Source organism: Ischnura elegans, chromosome 12 (assembly GCF_921293095.1).
Source record: "Ischnura elegans chromosome 12, ioIscEleg1.1, whole genome shotgun sequence".
In the NCBI taxonomy this organism is placed as follows: Eukaryota; Metazoa; Arthropoda; class Insecta; order Odonata; family Coenagrionidae; genus Ischnura; species Ischnura elegans.
Window position 1 is genome coordinate 93,062,450 of NC_060257.1, and position 16,656 is coordinate 93,079,105.

General features: G+C 41.2%; 1 protein-coding gene across 5 annotated transcripts in view; it reads left to right on the top strand.

The window, feature by feature from the left end:
- Positions 1 to 16,656, top strand: part of LOC124169706 (retinoic acid receptor RXR-alpha-B-like) — an 80,652-nt gene that overhangs the window by 43,878 nt on the left and 20,118 nt on the right. For 4 of the 5 annotated variants that reach the window (XM_046548394.1, XM_046548390.1, XM_046548391.1 and 1 more), the window contains exons 2-4: positions 6,428 to 6,545; positions 7,378 to 7,521; positions 15,044 to 15,248. In XM_046548394.1, the coding sequence (XP_046404350.1) occupies positions 6,428 to 6,545; positions 7,378 to 7,521; positions 15,044 to 15,248 (467 nt within the window). The remainder of the gene's footprint in view (positions 1 to 6,427; positions 6,546 to 7,377; positions 7,522 to 15,043; positions 15,249 to 16,656) is intronic. The other variant, XM_046548392.1, reaches the window with a different exon arrangement.

Genomic DNA, 16,656 nt, shown 5'->3' on the forward strand with positions numbered 1-16,656 from the left:
TAAATTAATTTGCTTGAAAAAATATTATTTTCCTTAAAGACATTTGTGATTTTTGCTTCTAAGGGGGGGCAGCTGCTCCCTCCTGCCCCTTGCTGGGTACACCCATGCCTCTGCTGAAAATCTGTTGAAGTAAAATGCTCTTGTCCAGCTCATGTAGTCATCATTAGTGCTAAATGTCCATGAATTCGTAGTGATAGAGACACTCTGTGTCAGCGAGTTCATTCTTCACAACAGAATGCAATTCTTGGTGCGTATTTATTTTCCAGTTCACAAATGTAAAAATGCTACCACACTTTCTAGTCATTCTACTTCGATACACCTTCTCAATCCTCATGAATTATCACACACCAAGATAACATCAAAGTTGTCCGCATTATTATATATAGTATTCTACCGTTTAAGGTAGGTTTCCATGGAGTATTCGAGAAGCGATCTGGGAGCCTCCCTTTCCTTCCAGCACTGCCTTCTTTAATTCACTGTAAGGCTTACTCTCTTTCAATCTATCTAAAAATCCTATTCTTTTCCTTCCCCTCCCTCGTTTCCCTAACATTCTACCCTCCAACACCATGTAACGCCATTTGTAACCCTCTTACAACTACCCATGCTAAATCTCAGAACCCAAAAGACGAGGGTAGTTCCACGTTACATAAATTTGCTCGCGACTAGCTAGCAGTGGAGAAATCATTTAATTAAAACTAAAAGAACCACGAGGATTCGTCTGGGACACCTCACGCAAGGGATCAATAAACCAAAAAAAAGAGAATCATTTCTATAAAACAAATCGTACCACAACTTGGGCATTTATTTGACAATTGCACCTTTTGGGTCTTCTACAAAATGACAATTCCATTAAACAAGATAAGATTTTCCCTGATCCACACTAACGACTCCAATCCACTGACCCCCAAAACATCACAAATACCCCTGCACTCGACGAACCTCACACACATGAATAAATAAATTGGAGACAAATGTCCACTGAATAGTCCCAAATATGGGTGCCCCCAAAATTACAACAATAAATTGATCTTTCCCCTTTAAGCCAAAATAAAATCAACAGCCACATACCTTACGCTAACACACACACAATCATACAACCCACATACTCCTAAGTCCATGCTTCAACACTGAGAATTAATTCACGTCAGGAGAGTTCCAGTTAGGTGCGTCCAGCGGGAAGGTTGCAGACCGAGAGAGCGATCTCCTTCGCCTCGCCGACTACCTAGCACCCACAGTGTTGCCGTTTTTTTTCTCAACACCGCGTAGCTGACGACACAATTTGTCGTCTGCTCGGCCCGCGCGCGCTCTTCTCCTTACGCGCGGGTCTTTAAACTGGCATCGCAGTTGGACCGCTGGCCGCCCGTCGTCCAAGTTACTCCGCCGTGGTCAGCCGCAGAAGTAAAGTGGCGATCTTCCTCAAGACTGCCCTCAGAGAGGACCAATCTCTTCGCTGCAGTCCTGCGGCATGCCTGTAAACTTCCAATTCATCTCCCTCTCCTCTCAACATTCATGCTCCACAAACACATAAAAGAAAACAAAGAAAACACATTAACACACATCACACACGTAACGTAAGTGGCTGGCCTCAATGCTCCCCCATTTTGGGACACGCGAGACGATACCGAAGAACAAAAGAAATAAAGTTAGTGGATTGAAGTCCCAAAAAGAACATACATATACATAGTTTCAATTAATAATCTCTTTACATTATTTCAATACATAATATATATATATATATATTGTACTAATAAAAGCTATATATATATATATTTTTTTTTATACATTAACTTCTCCCACCTGCTCTTCGACCTCCAACCTTCCCGGACGCACTTTACACATTACAACCATTTTCAGCATCCCCTCACCACTAAGCACTAACTCCATCCATACCTTCTGTCTCCTGCGTATCTCATCTAAAAGCTGTCTCTCCTCGCCAACCATATCCAGCACTTCGTCGTTCCTTTTCCTCTCCGTCCATTTCACCCTTTCCATTCTTCTCCATACCCACATCTCGAATGCCTCCAATCTTCTCTCGTCTTCTTTCCTCAGTGTCCACGTTTCCACACCGTAGAGAGCTACACTCCAAATCAAACTCTTCTCTAACCTTTTCTTTAAACTCTTACACAGCGATCCTCTCAGAAGCTCCTTCCTGTTCATGAACGCCTCCTTCGCTAATGCTATTCTCTTCCTGATGTCCTTACTACTGTATCCGTTTTCCTCTAACGTACTGCCTAAATAGTTGAATTGCTCAACCTGCTCAAGTTTTTAACCACCCACCTTTATCTTGAGTCTCACATTCCTCGCTCGTGATGCTTTACAAAACCGCATAACCTTAGTTTTCTTGTGATTAATCCTCATCCCATACTCCTCGCAACGTTCGTATAATGCATCCACTAGAGCCTGAAGCCCCCTCGCTGACTGGCTGATCAACGCTTGGTCATCCGCGAATCTCACTGATTTGAACATCATTCCTCCCACTTTTATCCCAGCTTCTAACTCATCCCACGCTTCCCTTACCATCTCGTCAGCGTACACGTTAAAGAGCAGCGGCGATAGAGGACAGCCTTGCCTCACACCTCGGCCAATGCTTGCCCACCCAGATTCTCCGTCCGCTATCCTCACTTGCGCAGTCTGGGCCATGTAAAGATTACGAATCAGTCGTCTATCCCTCCAATCTACACCCATTCTCTTGAGAATATCCATTAACTTCACCCAGTTCACCCTATCAAACGCTTTTTCAAAATCCACAAAACACGCATATACGTCCTGGTCATATTCTAGCCTCCTCTCCACGAGGGACCTCATTATTGCTATTGCATCACGAGTTGACTTCCCTTTCCTAAAACCAAACTGATCTTCGCCCAAATATTCGTTTGCCCACGCCTCCATTCGTTTGTTCAATATCCTCAGTACCACTTTTGCCGCATGCGATATTAGGCTGATAGTCCTATAATCTCCGCATTCCACAGCTTTCTTCTTTTTCGGAAGCGGAATTAAAACCGTCTTCACGAAATCTTCCGGCCAACAACCCTCCTCATACATCCTGCGCACTAGTTGGAAAAACCTTTTCTTACCTTCCTTCCCTAGATTCTTCAGAAGCTCACACGGGATATTGTCCACGCCTACTGCTTTCCTAGCCTTCATATCACGAATTGCTCTCTCTATTTCCGAATCTAATATCTCCGGTCCAAGATTATCCTCCCCCACTGCACTTTCCTCCTCTAGAGTCAATCTCTCTGGTCTGTTCGTTCCGTCATACAGGTCCTCCACGTATTCCTTCCACCTACCCTGTACCTCTGCTCGCTCGGTTAGCATCCTCCCATCCTTAGCCTTAATTTTAGACATGGCTTGTCCTCTTTTGCCGCCCGATAGCGACTTAACTTTGGCGTACAACGTACTCTCCATCCTTCTGGAACTTTTCCATTTCCTCACATTGTGTTTTCCACCAAGCCTCCCTTGCCCTCTTAGTTTCACGTCGTAATCGATTATTCAATTCCCTATACATTCTTTTGCCGTGTTCTGTGTCCACGTTCTTCCACTTCCTTCTCTCCTCCATTTCTTTTACCATTGCCTCCGTTATCCACGGCTTCTTTATCCTTCTACTGTCAACGTAACCAATTGACTTCTCCGTCGCTTTGACTATTCCCGTTTTAATATTATCCCATCTTTCCTCAACAGTCTTGGTGCTGTCAATGTCCCGCATACTAATGTCCACTAGTTCCTGATATTCTCTCCTCGTACTCCCTTTCAGGGCTTCTACGTTCCATTTCTTCGTCTTCCTAACTCATATAAGTCTTTTGAATCTTACGTTGCATTTCATGAGCACTAGATTTTGGTCCAAATCCGCATCCGCTGCAGGGAAGCTGCGCGAGTTTTTCACACTATTCCTAAACCTCTGTCTTACCATAATGTAGTCTATTTGATATCTCCCCGCATCCCCTGGACTTTTCCACGTGTACCTTCTCCCTTTATGATGATTGAACCACGTGTTTGTGATGAATAATTTGTTTCTCCTACAAAATTCTGTTGCTTTCTCTCCCCTGTCGTTCCGTTTTCCTAGACCAAAATCTCCTATTTCGTTTCCATCCCTGCCTTCCCTGACTGAGGCGTTCCAGTCCCCCATTACTACCAGATTTTTCTTACCCGGCGTGTCTCTAATTATTTCCTCGAGCTGTTCATACACCTCTTCTACTTCTTCCTCCCTATGATTGCTAGTGGGCATGTAAACTTGGACCACCACAAGGTTGGTGGGCCGCGCCTCAATTTCTACCACCAGAATCCTATCCCTTACCTGGTCTATACCTACCACACGCTTACCCATCTTCCCGTTTAGTACTAAAGCTACTCCCCGCTGGCTTTCTTCCCCTCCACTATATATAACCCTATACCCATCACTCCAATAGTCCCCCCCATCCCTCCACCTCACCTCGCATAATCCTAAGATGTCTATCCTCCCTTTATCCATTTCCCTTTTTATATTTTCTAATTTCCCCGCCCTCATCATAGTCCTCACATTCCACGTCCCCACATTTACAGCCGACTTCTTCTTCTCCATCTTCTTGGTCTTCTTTTCTTCTTTCTTCATTGCTGCTGCTGCTGATGGTGATGATGATAAGTCTCTGCAAGGATTTCGCATGTTGGCGACCCCGAGGACCTTGCCGACCTCGCTGCCGTGCCCGACACCCGCCCTTTGTGGACGGGTCCCGGGCGATGAGATTCCGAGGCTCATTTGGTTGTACTCCATGTGTTCAGGGGAGAGATAGTTGGTAGGGTTTCCCACTTCCATTCCAACAGTGTTTTTTACGTGACACCATCACGTGGACTACCTTTCGTCTGGCTCCTACCCTTCGACCTATCTGGCATGGGTGGCCCTGCCGGGAATAATTTAGAATTAATCCCGCCAGTGCAGCTCTAGGGGTCATAGGAACGCTCATGCCTTTCCACCGCGACAAGGTTGTAGCCCAAGGGAAAGGGTTGTCTGCATACAACCCCACAATTCTTTTGTTTTTTATTATAAATGTATGGAAGATTTTATAATTATTAATACTTTATTGCAAACCTTACTTTAAATAAAGAATTCACAATTACTTTTACAGTTGAATATGTAGAATGTAAGATTCATCAGGCAACTGGAAGTCAGAAAACGAACAGCTTATCTTGTAGTATATCCAAATGGAACGGCCTATAACACCACTTTGAGTGGTCTCGTGTATTTTTGTGGGTGTGTTTCAGAACTGGACTCTCCAATCCACTCCACTTCTGTGTGGATGTATTCGTCTGGGCCTATTCATCGAATTCTTGCTCATCTATGTACTGTGTTTTATTGCATTCTAAGATACCATTTTATTTTCCCCTGTCTATTGCACAATCTTCTTGCCCAAATTCGAACTGATTATCCAAATTTAATTTATTAATAATAATTAAATAAAATTAGCTGAAGTTAATTTTGAATCTTTCAATGTAAAATTTTTAGGGAATAAAAGTTGACAGATAACTTAGCAATGATTCCATAAACAGTTCATTAGGTTTTTATTGATTTATTTTTTTTGTGTGTTCCAACAAGGAGTAGTTTCTTGCGTAACCGTGAGAATGAATGCATGAGTGTATTTGCGACTGGGAAGCCATGCATGAGAAGGGCTGTTTTTTTCCAACCTTTGGTGGGTTACGAACAGAACACGAAGTGATTGATTAAAAATTATTTCATCGCTAAATGTTGAGCCTACATGTGGTATCCTTTTGACATAATCGCCTTGGCCATTGAGGAATTTGTAGTGCCCGTGCACAAGCTTTCCTATACCTCCTTCATAGGGTGTTGGCTCCAGTGACTTCCAATGAATTTTGCATGTGCCCAGAAGTTCATTGCCCGTTTGAAAACACTTCCCTTCTTCGTTTTAGGGATTTGTCATGTAGTATCAGAACACTTGTCAGCATGTCTCTTCTTTTGTTTTGAGTGGCAATGGACAATGGTTTTGAATGGATTAATGTTTTACACTCTAGCCTAAGTGCATTAAAAAGAATTCTCTTTTATCGGCATTGAGGTCAAGAAATATCAATGCTGAAGCCATTGGGCTGTCCCTCTGCAGTGCACACGTGGTGGGAGGATCAATTGAGGCAGTGTAATTAATGAGACTAACCTTAAACTAACGACTTACTGCCAGAAATGACTTGAGCGTGAGGTACGGAAGTCGCGCAGTTGCCCTCTCCATGCAGTACCCGCCTGTTGCTTGTATGGTGTTTTTGCCAAGCGATCGGAGGTTTAAAAAAAAGTCCCTAGTGTTTGCTGTAGAGAGTATTGACATACTCAGAGTCTTATCCCTATCAATCATTGCAATGTGAGAATGTGATGCTAGTCTGACAAACTTATCAAAGGTGGATGTATTGTTGAATGGCTGAATGTTAATTGAACTCTGTTTTTTTGCAATCACAGGGTCTGGGCTAGACAGCGGTGGACATTCTCCTTCGGGGCCTGGGTCTCCCCCTGAAATGAAGCACGAGCCAGCCGGCCCTGCAAGTCCTGGGTTCAATCGGGGACCCAACGGGCCGACGTGAGTGTTGTTGCAGTTGCAGTGTGAAACCTCCTCTGTCAATTGGAGGGAATGGAATTGTGGGACTTGTATGTAGAGCAGATCACACTAAATATGCCGTTGGAATTTTCTTAATGAATACTTGAATGAGTTTGGCAAAGCAAAAGGGTAATTATGAATCTATCAATGGCTGTTCTTGACGTTCTTTTGAAGAGAGGGATAGACAACCTTGAAAACTAACCACGCTGACACTACCAAGTGTCAAAAATATTGACAACTAGTATGCATGAAAAATCTCAAGGGCTTCCGTAGCTATATTCCAGGTGAAATCTCACCCCTGATAGCCTTTAACGCTGCTTAAATAATAAATATATGCCTCAGGAATATTAAAAATTATCAAAACTTCAAAGGTTAACTTAAAAAATCATCTTACCCAGCCGTACATAGGCAATCAAAATTATACATTACCTTGCCAAGCCCTGTTCACTAACGCTTCGAAAGTACAATAAATAATAACAAAAGTTCTTTTAAGAAGGAATTGAAGTTAGGTCTAGTAATAATCCAGCTGTTATCTTTGCTATAAGCATAATTTTATCATATATTTTATGATCACCATTGCAAAAGCACTGTGGTAGGTTGCTTTTACTATTTCTGAAGTCCCTTCTTAGAAGTCAGCTAAGTGCTTATGTAAATGTCATTGAGAATTCAAAAAAATTGACTTGACAATTGCCTTGCTGAAGTGCTGCCCGTAATCAGAAAGAAATGAGAGAGTGGTATGTAGTGTGTTAGGTTGGTGTGTGTGTGGATTATACATGTACGTATACGTGCATATCATTTGTTGTTTGGTCCTCAGGCCCGTGCAGAGTGTGGGGGGGAGTTCGTCGGGAGGGGGGGGCCCCCCCTCACCCTATCCACCAAACCACCCTCTCGGTGGCTCCAAGCACCTCTGCTCCATCTGTGGGGATCGTGCCAGTGGCAAGCACTATGGCGTGTACAGGTGAGTGAAACTGCACACCTCTTGCATTTACACTTGCCAGCAGATTGTATAAACAATAGGGGGATTTCATCTCTAATCAGGCGGAGGGGTGTCAGGTGACCATCACCGATTTCTCAAAAAGTTATAAATATGTCAAAGCAGCATCCTTATGATGAATTATGATCACTGTTTCAACTCAGAACTGAACTGATTTAAAGTCAGTATCCTTTGAACATTGGTGAGTCAGGCCTACGAGTAAAAAATGAAAAATCACATAAATGCTAATAATTAAGGAACCATGGCACATTATATAGCCATAACCAATTCATTTTGAAGAAAATGCATTTCAACACATTCTGACTTAATTTTAAGTAAGTCGAAGTAGTGCTAAACAAATAGGACCTGTTTAAACAATAAAAATTAGTAATTATTTAACAATATATTACTGAAGAGGCCACATTATCTAGGCCTTAAAATTTTCAGTCGGTAGTTCAAATGTTCTGCTATCAATTAAAAAAATAAAAAAGGTAGTATTTTTATTCTTTTTGTTTTAAGGCATGTCTAAGTAATTCATGACTTCTACCAAATGCAATTTCTTGTACACCAACATTGCATGCCTTTGAGGGGAAAAATAAAGATTCATTCTTCTCAGCATGAATAATGGGTAAAAAGTTCTGTTGTATCCAGGGTGGTAGCCCTGTCCCAAGGATAAGACATGTGAGGACGGGGCACGCCCGGCAGTTGTTGGCGGGACTACGCCATGCGTTGTATCGTGCATAGCCCAGAATTAAAAGTTTATTTCCTAATGGACTCTTGTGTTTTCCTGCAATAGAACAATTTGGCGACGAGGACGGGATATTTGGAGTCCGATACTGTCGTGGGTTATGTGTCGTGTGGTTGAGGCTTTACGTGAGTTTCGGGAAAAAAAAAACTGATCGGTCGACCGCGCCTGTGGTACGTGCCATTCTGTATCTTCACGGACCTATTGCCTAAATATGAGTATAGGAGTTTTTGATCAAAGTGTCGAGAGCATCTCGACCTACCTTCTGCGCCTAAACAGCTATATGAGGACATTACGTCCTCCTGTTGAGGATCTCGGCAAGAAGGATTTCTTAATTGGTCACATAGGAGGGGCAGCATTGGAGAAGCTAGCTGTGAATCTTCACCCTCTCACACCGGACCAGCTGACTTACGAACAATTAGTGGAGGAGCTTAAGACCATATTTACACCGGTGCGCTTCTTTCGTGCTGAGAGGCTGATCTTTCAACGTCGTGTTCGAGAACCCAATGAAAGTTTTTCGGAGTATGCCCTGGCGTTAAAGAAGTTGGCTGCCACCTGTGATTTTGGGAACAGTATGGAAGATAGATTAATTGACCAATTTCTGTATGGTCTTAATAGTGAAGAAATAACCACTAAATTGGCTGGCGAAAATGTTCCTTTTAAGAGATTCGTGGCCAAAGCGTGCTATATGGAAGGATCTGCGGAATACGCCAAAAGCACTGGGGATAGTCCTGCCTCAGTTTCGGTAATTAATAAGAGATCTCAACCTCACTGTAAGCCATTATCACCAAAGAACATTGTGAAATGTTTTAATTGTGGAGGGCCTCACTATGCTAACTCATGTGACAAGCCTTTGAAGTGTACCCATTGTGGCAAGGACGGGCATTCAGTGAAATTCTGCCGTCAAAAGAGTAAAGATAAGTTCAAAATGAAAAAGATGGTAAAATCCGTGCTAGAACAGACACCAGAGGAATCTAGTGACGAAGACTGCCACAGGTATGTGGGGTTGTTGCAGTTGCATCAAGTGCAGGGAACCCAACGAAATCGGCGCACGTTGACTGTTCAGATTAATGGTGCACCTGTAACTATGCAAATAGATTCGGCCGCAGATGCATCCTGTGTAGGAGAAGATATTTATAAGAAACATTTAAGCCACTTGAAGTTGACGCCCACCTCTAGGTTATACAATTGTTCCAGTGCCCCCTTATCATTACTCGGCGAATGTCAGGTTAATGTTATGTTTGAAGGAATTGAATATGTGTTACCTCTGGTTGTGCACAAAGGGAAGTTTCGTTGCTTGATGGGTCTTCCGTGGCTAGAAGTGCTTCCTATAAATTGGTACAGTCTTTTTCCAAAGAAAGCTGTAAATGTGGTTGCCAATGGTAAAACTGTGTTAGAGGATCTTAAGAAAGAGTTCCCTTCTGTATTCTCTGGAAAGCCTGGGCTAATCAAGGGTTATGTCGCCCAGATTGTATTGAAACCAGATTCTGTACCAGTTTTTGTATCTCATAGACAAGTGCCTATTCCATTGCGAGACAAGGTAAGAAAAGAGTTGGAAAAAATGGTTGAACAAGGGATTTTGGAGCCCACGACCAACACACAGTGGGGTACTCCAATTGTAGTGGTCCCGAAATCCAATGGCGAGGTGAGAATCTGTGGGGATTACAGTTGTTCAGTAAACCGTTGTCTGAGTATGGATCATTACCCACTACCACTGATAGACGATTTGTCTTTACTAAAAGGTGAGTGTTTCTGTAAAATTGATCTTTCTCAGGCATATCTACAGTTAGCCGTTGGTAAAGAATCACAATCTATATTAACTTTGAGCACCCATGTAGGTTGTTTTAAAGTAAAGAGAATGCTGTATGGGATAGCTTCTGCGCCCGCTATTTTCCAGCAAACCGTTGAAAAAATCTTACAGGGTATTCCTAACTTATTTGTGTATCTTGATGATATTCTTATTTATGCTGAAAATTGGTGTGACTGTTCCTCTGTTTTAAAACAGGTATTAGGGCGATTGGCCCAACATAACATTGTCATTAACGTACCTAAGTGTGAATTTTTTGTTAACAGAGTCATATTTTTAGGTCATGTGCTAGATTCTCATGGGTTACATGTTGAAGAATCTAAGGTTAAGGCTATTGTGAATATGGGTGCGCCTTCAAATGTGTCTGAGTTGAGTAGTTTCCTAGGAGCTGTCAAATTCTATTATAAATTCCTCCCAGATGCATCTACTTTTATGGAACCCTTAAATAAACTATTGAAGAAAGATTTCCCTTGGTCTTGGGGTAAAGAACAAAAGGAAGCCTTTGCAAAATGTAAGACAGCCCTTAGTAGTAGCCAGGTACTTATTCCTTATTCCCTTAAGTTACCTATTAGACTAACTTGTGATGCCTCTCAAGTTGGGGCTGGGGCAGTTCTATCTCACATTCTCCCTTCAGGGGAAGAGCGCCCAGTGGGCTTTGCCTCAAAAACTTTTACCTCCACCGAACGCAATTATGCTCAAGTGGAGAGAGAGGCTGCAGCAGTAATTTTTGGTGTCACCCATTTTAACAAATTTCTTTGGGGGAGAGAATTTGAACTGGTTACTGACCACAGTTCTCTCACAATAATTTTTGGGTCAAAGACTGGTGTCAAGCCCCTCGCTGCTGCACGTCTTCAGCGTTGGGCAGTATTACTGCATGGCTACAGATTTAAGATTGTGTATAAAAAAGGGATAAATATCCCTCATGCTGATGTTTTAAGCAGACTTCCATTGGCAGATGATACACCAGTGGAGTCTCCTGAAAATGTAATATGTTTAGTTAAGACATTAGGTGTACCTTTGAATGCCCAGTTGATTGTGCTAGCCACAGAAAAAGATCCTGATTTATTAAAAGTACGGATGTACATCCAGCATGGCTGGCCCTCTAAATGTGATGATCTGCGGTTACAACCTTACTTTAAGAGACAGTTAGAACTCTCTATTAATAACCAGTGTGTCACCTATGGTTCGAAAGTTTGTATCCCAAAAGCTCTACAACGTGATGTCTTAAATTTGTTGCATGATCAACACCCAGGAATGAGTAAAATGAAAGCACTTGCTCGTGGTTATGTCTATTGGCCCACTCTTGACCAGGACATTGAAATTATGGTAGCTTCTTGTGAGCCATGTCAACAGGTCCAAAACTCACTTCCTCAAATACCATTTTCTCCTTGGGCATGGCCAAAATCTAAGTGGGAGAGAGTTCATGCCGACTTTTGTTATGTAGAAAATAAGACATTGCTTATTGTGGTAGATGCTTATTCTAAGTGGCCGATTGTTGCAATTATGAAGGAAACAAGTTCTTCTGCAGTAATTGAAAAACTTGAGTCCATGACAGCTGCATATGGGTTGTTTAAAGTGTTTGTCTCCGATAATGGCCCACCTTTTCAGTCCCAAGAAATTAGTGAGTTTCTTACTAGTATGGGTGCCAAACATCTGTTTTCTCCCCCATACTTACCAAGAGCAAATGGTCAGGCAGAGAAAACTGTGCAGCATGTAAAACAGGCTCTAAAGAAATCGGTGCTTGATAAATCATGTGAAGTATTGTCCTTGCAGCGTAGGATTAACAAATTCCTAATGGCTTATCGTACGACGCCACACACTGTAACTAAGATAGAACCTGCAGAGTTATTCCTGGGGAGGAAGCTTAGAACAAAGTTGTCCCTATTAAATCCAATGAGCATTGTGGAAGACCGGGTGACTTCCTGTAATGAGAAGGTGGCCTCCAAACATAACACTAAATTACCGGAATTGAAAGAGGGTGATACGGTGTGGACACAGGGTGTTAAACACAATGTAAAACAATGGAAACCTGCGACAATAGTAAAGCAAGTGAGTGCCAAGTCCTTTGATGTCTTGTGTGATGGGAAACTAAAAAAAAATGTCTCCCTTCAATTCCTTCGTCCAAGAATTGTGTCCTGTGAAGATAAGAGAAATGAGTTTACCCCACCTGCTAATGTCAATACCGAGGAGGTTGCTAAAATCCCACTTCCCCAAAATGATATTTCCGAGTCAGACAGTCCAGGATCTGCTACCCATGAGAATACTCATGAACCCTTGCCTAGAAGCCCTGTATTGGCTAAGCCTTGTTCTACTCCCTTGAGTCGCCCATCACGAAAAAGGCAGCCACCAAAATATTTGAATGATTTTCTTATGTAATGTATCTTATGTTTTCATGTATTTAATTTTCATGTTTGTAAAGGGTTATTTTAGTGGAGGGGAGTTGTTGTATCCAGGGTGGTAGCCCTGTCCCAAGGATAAGACATGTGAGGACGGGGCACGCCCGGCAGTTGTTGGCGGGACTACGCCATGCGTTGTATCGTGCATAGCCCAGAATTAAAAGTTTATTTCCTAATGGACTCTTGTGTTTTCCTGCAATAGAACAAGTTCATTCCTGAATCATTGGTTACATCCCCTGCCTGAAAGCAAGTTCAATCTTGGGTACTCCCATGGCGTCAAATGCGTGCAAACACCCTCTGCTACTCACTGGAAACGGTGGATGAGCCGTTATTTTTGTCTAAATTGAGATGGTTCGTCATGTGGAAAATGCAAAAGTTTAATATCAAGGAAATATCAAACAGCACTGCTTTATGTGCCATGGTTGCTTAGTTATTAGCATTTATGTGATTTTTATTATTTATTTGGAGGCCTGACTCTTCAATTTTCAAAGGATGGTAACTTTATAACGGTTCAGTTCTGAGCTGAAATAAAGTGATCATAATTCATCATAAGGATACCGCTTTCACAAGGGTAACTTATGGAGAAATCGGTGACAGCCTCCTGACATTATTTTGCACTATGTATCTACCTGATTTGAGATGAAATGACCCAATGGTCAAAATTGGAAATTTCAATCGTGATGATCTAACAACACGATAGCTGTTTTTAATTTTCCTTACTTAAGAATGATTCAAAGTGTAAATCATCGGAATGGTATATTACATAAGTTTGTGTGTCAATTTATCACCTTGTCTCAATCAACATCAGTAAAGAAGTTCATCCTCGAGTAATGGCTGTTTCTGATTAGTGATGTTGAAATATAGCATCAGGCAGAGGCTCTTGAAACTTCTTGTATAGTTGGCCCCCACTTGGTGATGGTTTGGTCTTATAGTCTGTTTGTTTTGTTGCTAACTGTGCGAGGAAGCCTTTTTCTCGACCTAGGCGAGTACATTTTCGTCAACGGCACCCCCATGGGTTTGGTGAAAGTCCTTCCACTGTCCCTTTTCATTTTCCTCTTGGGAGGCCTCACTCTGTTCGCTTGATTCTTTCGCTGCCAATTCCACCACTCACGCTTTTTCCGCCTCCCCTGGACTCGAACCCAGTTCTCTCATTTATGAGCCATGACAACACAAGCAGACTTTGTGATTGTTGATCTGAGCTGATAAGTCGCTCGCCCTTTAAATACAGAAATATCACCGATTTTTTCTACTTGAATGGTAAGTCATCAATTATGCAGTTCTAATCCTTATTTGTTGGCAAAAAAACTTTGTTAACATAGCATGCGCTCTTGCTCTTTGAACTGATTCCTCATGCGGAAATGATGCAGCCTCAGTATAACATGGAATAGTCCTCTGGAAGGGATTAATATATAGTAAAGAAAGGGTCTACTATACCAGAATATGTAATGAAACTTATAAAATCCATTATTATTCTCAGTCCTAAATTGTCTATACCTTAATTTTTAATGTGTTCACTATAAAAATGTGTGTGCACATAGGTACCTATTTGTTAGCATCCATGAACTGTAGTTCAATTGACTGGAGGTGAGTGGATGTCATTATTGTCACTGTTAACTTAGTCGGCATCCTTGCAATCTTGTTGATTCTATAGCAATTGTCTTTCATGGACCCAATTTTCAATCTGGCTTATTTTCTCCCTGCATATTTTGTTGCAAGTCCAGCATAGATTTTTGCTTTCATAGTGGAGAAGAATTAAGGCTAGAGAGTTAGTGTTTGGGTGCAATCAAATGTATCCAATGGCAGGCATATCCAGTTGAGTGTCGATAAAATTTTAGTATCAAAGAGTCTCTGAGACTGGATGTTTTCGGGTTAGTGCATGCATATTCTTCTCATCATAGATGGTTGCTAAGTTTGTTGAAAATCCAGTTTTTTTAGATTTCTATCTTCTATTTTATATTGTTTGTAGGATGCATATCTGTGTTGCGCTTTAAGGGATGTCCCAATTTTATGATTGAAGTCTAATTGCTAATTAATTGAGTCTTTCATGGACCATTGATTAAAAAGAAACATTTATTTTGTCATTTTCCACATTTTTGTGTCGGAATAGGAGAACAGTAGCAGACGCAAATCAGATTAAAATATGTTGATCACTTTGTCATCGTTGAACGTGCTGCTGGGGGTCTTCAGTTTTATTCGTGTAGCATAAAAGTTTTATCAAAAGAAAAGACTTAAAAACCCTTCTGGTCAGGGGGGAAATTGGAAGTCCAAAAACATCAGAATAATTTAAAGCAACACGAGCACCTGATGCTGGAAACGCTTGATTTACAAATTTAAACCCCTCCACAAGCAGCCTCATTCCCACAGCAATCGCAATCAGTCATTCACTCTGAGGATCCTTCTAATGCAAACGGGAAATGTCTCTGGAAGTAGTACAAAAATTCATGGAAAATACCAAAGAAATAAGTTTACTTACAAAAGTCTAATTAATCGTGTGGTGTTCACTTTGTGCCCATGCGCTGGTGTGCCTAATCAGAATGTTGAAACAACTTTTTTTGGCAGTTGTGAGGGTTGCAAAGGTTTCTTCAAAAGGACAGTGAGGAAGGACTTGTCTTACGCATGTCGAGAGGAGAGGAACTGTATAGTGGACAAGAGGCAACGCAACCGATGCCAGTACTGCCGTTATCAGAAGTGCCTAGCCATGGGGATGAAACGAGAAGCTGTGCAGGTGAGCACCTCGCAGGACTGGATTGAACTAGGGAGAGAAGTAATTAAATAAATTAATGCATATTTTTATGGGTAATACAGTCATCATTCTGAGAAAGAAATCACCACTGCCGAATCACTGAAATCATACTTTGTAGACTTGCAATCCCTCTAATGCTATCCTCTAATAAAAACTGGGGTTGTGAAAGTTGCCAAAAAATATTGACTAATTAAAATGCAAGTTAATCTCAGCAAAAAGTTACAAGTTACTTTTATGAAAAAGTAATGATTAATTAAAATTGTAAAACATTTTTAATGATTAATTTTTAACTTGTTAATCACAACTGTGATTTTTGCCCAGCATATAAGGTTATTTAACCAAAGCTGTTGCAAAAAGGTTATTTGAGCAAATGCTGCTCTATTGATATCCATTCCTCGAAGATCTCTTCTCTGGATTGTCGCTGGTGCTGTGGGCACAGTGCTGGAGTCTTCCGCACATCACCAGTGATTGGGTCTTTAGCCACAACAACATCTGTGAAAAAGGCTCTTTTGGAAGGGATATCATTTGTTTAGCAGCAATTGTTTGAATGCTTTTTTGGTTTAAACTATTGGTCATATAGCCACATATCTTGGGTAACATCCACTGGGCTGATAGTCTACAAAATTTGATTGAATCATGAGTTCTGGACTATCGACACTCCTCTTGTGGGTCCATAGAGTTGTTAATTCTGTTGGTGAGAACATTGTTACATTCCTGACAGAAAATTATCCATGAAGATTAATAATTACTGCTCAGTGGAAGCATGACTGGATTCCAAATTTTAGATGGTATTTAATTTCTGGTTGACACTTTACTACGATGACTTCCAACACAATTAGAAATCATTAATGCTGGTACTATTAACACTCTATGTGTCTTTATCTCGGCTGAGTTAGTGTTGTTAGGGAGGTGGTAGCACTACCACAAATCACAGTGTGCCTGCTAGTTAATGAGCACAGTTTTTAAATGGCTTTCATTCTAATTCTACCTGTTGTATTTGCCTTTGTGCAATGCTTGCATGTTACATTTTTTGTGGTGAGGAAAAGAAGCTTTACGTGATATGTGAATATTTTGAGCAAAGTGAATTTCATGTGTTGTTCATCGCAAGTTACAAAAAAGATGAATTTTCTTGCTGAAATAATTTATCCATGGAGTGGTATTTAACTCATTTCTGAAAATAGTCTGTCCTCAAGTTTTAAGCTTCCATATTTGGAAAAAAATCTTTACTTCAGAGCAAGATTAGCTTAAAAGATTAAGGTGTTCAAAATGCTAGGTGCGCATGGTTTCAAACTGAATATTCTCATCATCAGACCAAGAAATAATTACCTAATGAGTTTATTGATTTTGTAAAGGCATTGTAATTTGTAAAATAGTTTGAAATGATTTCTCAGCAATTTATCACAGGTTGAATATTTTGTGAAATGAATAA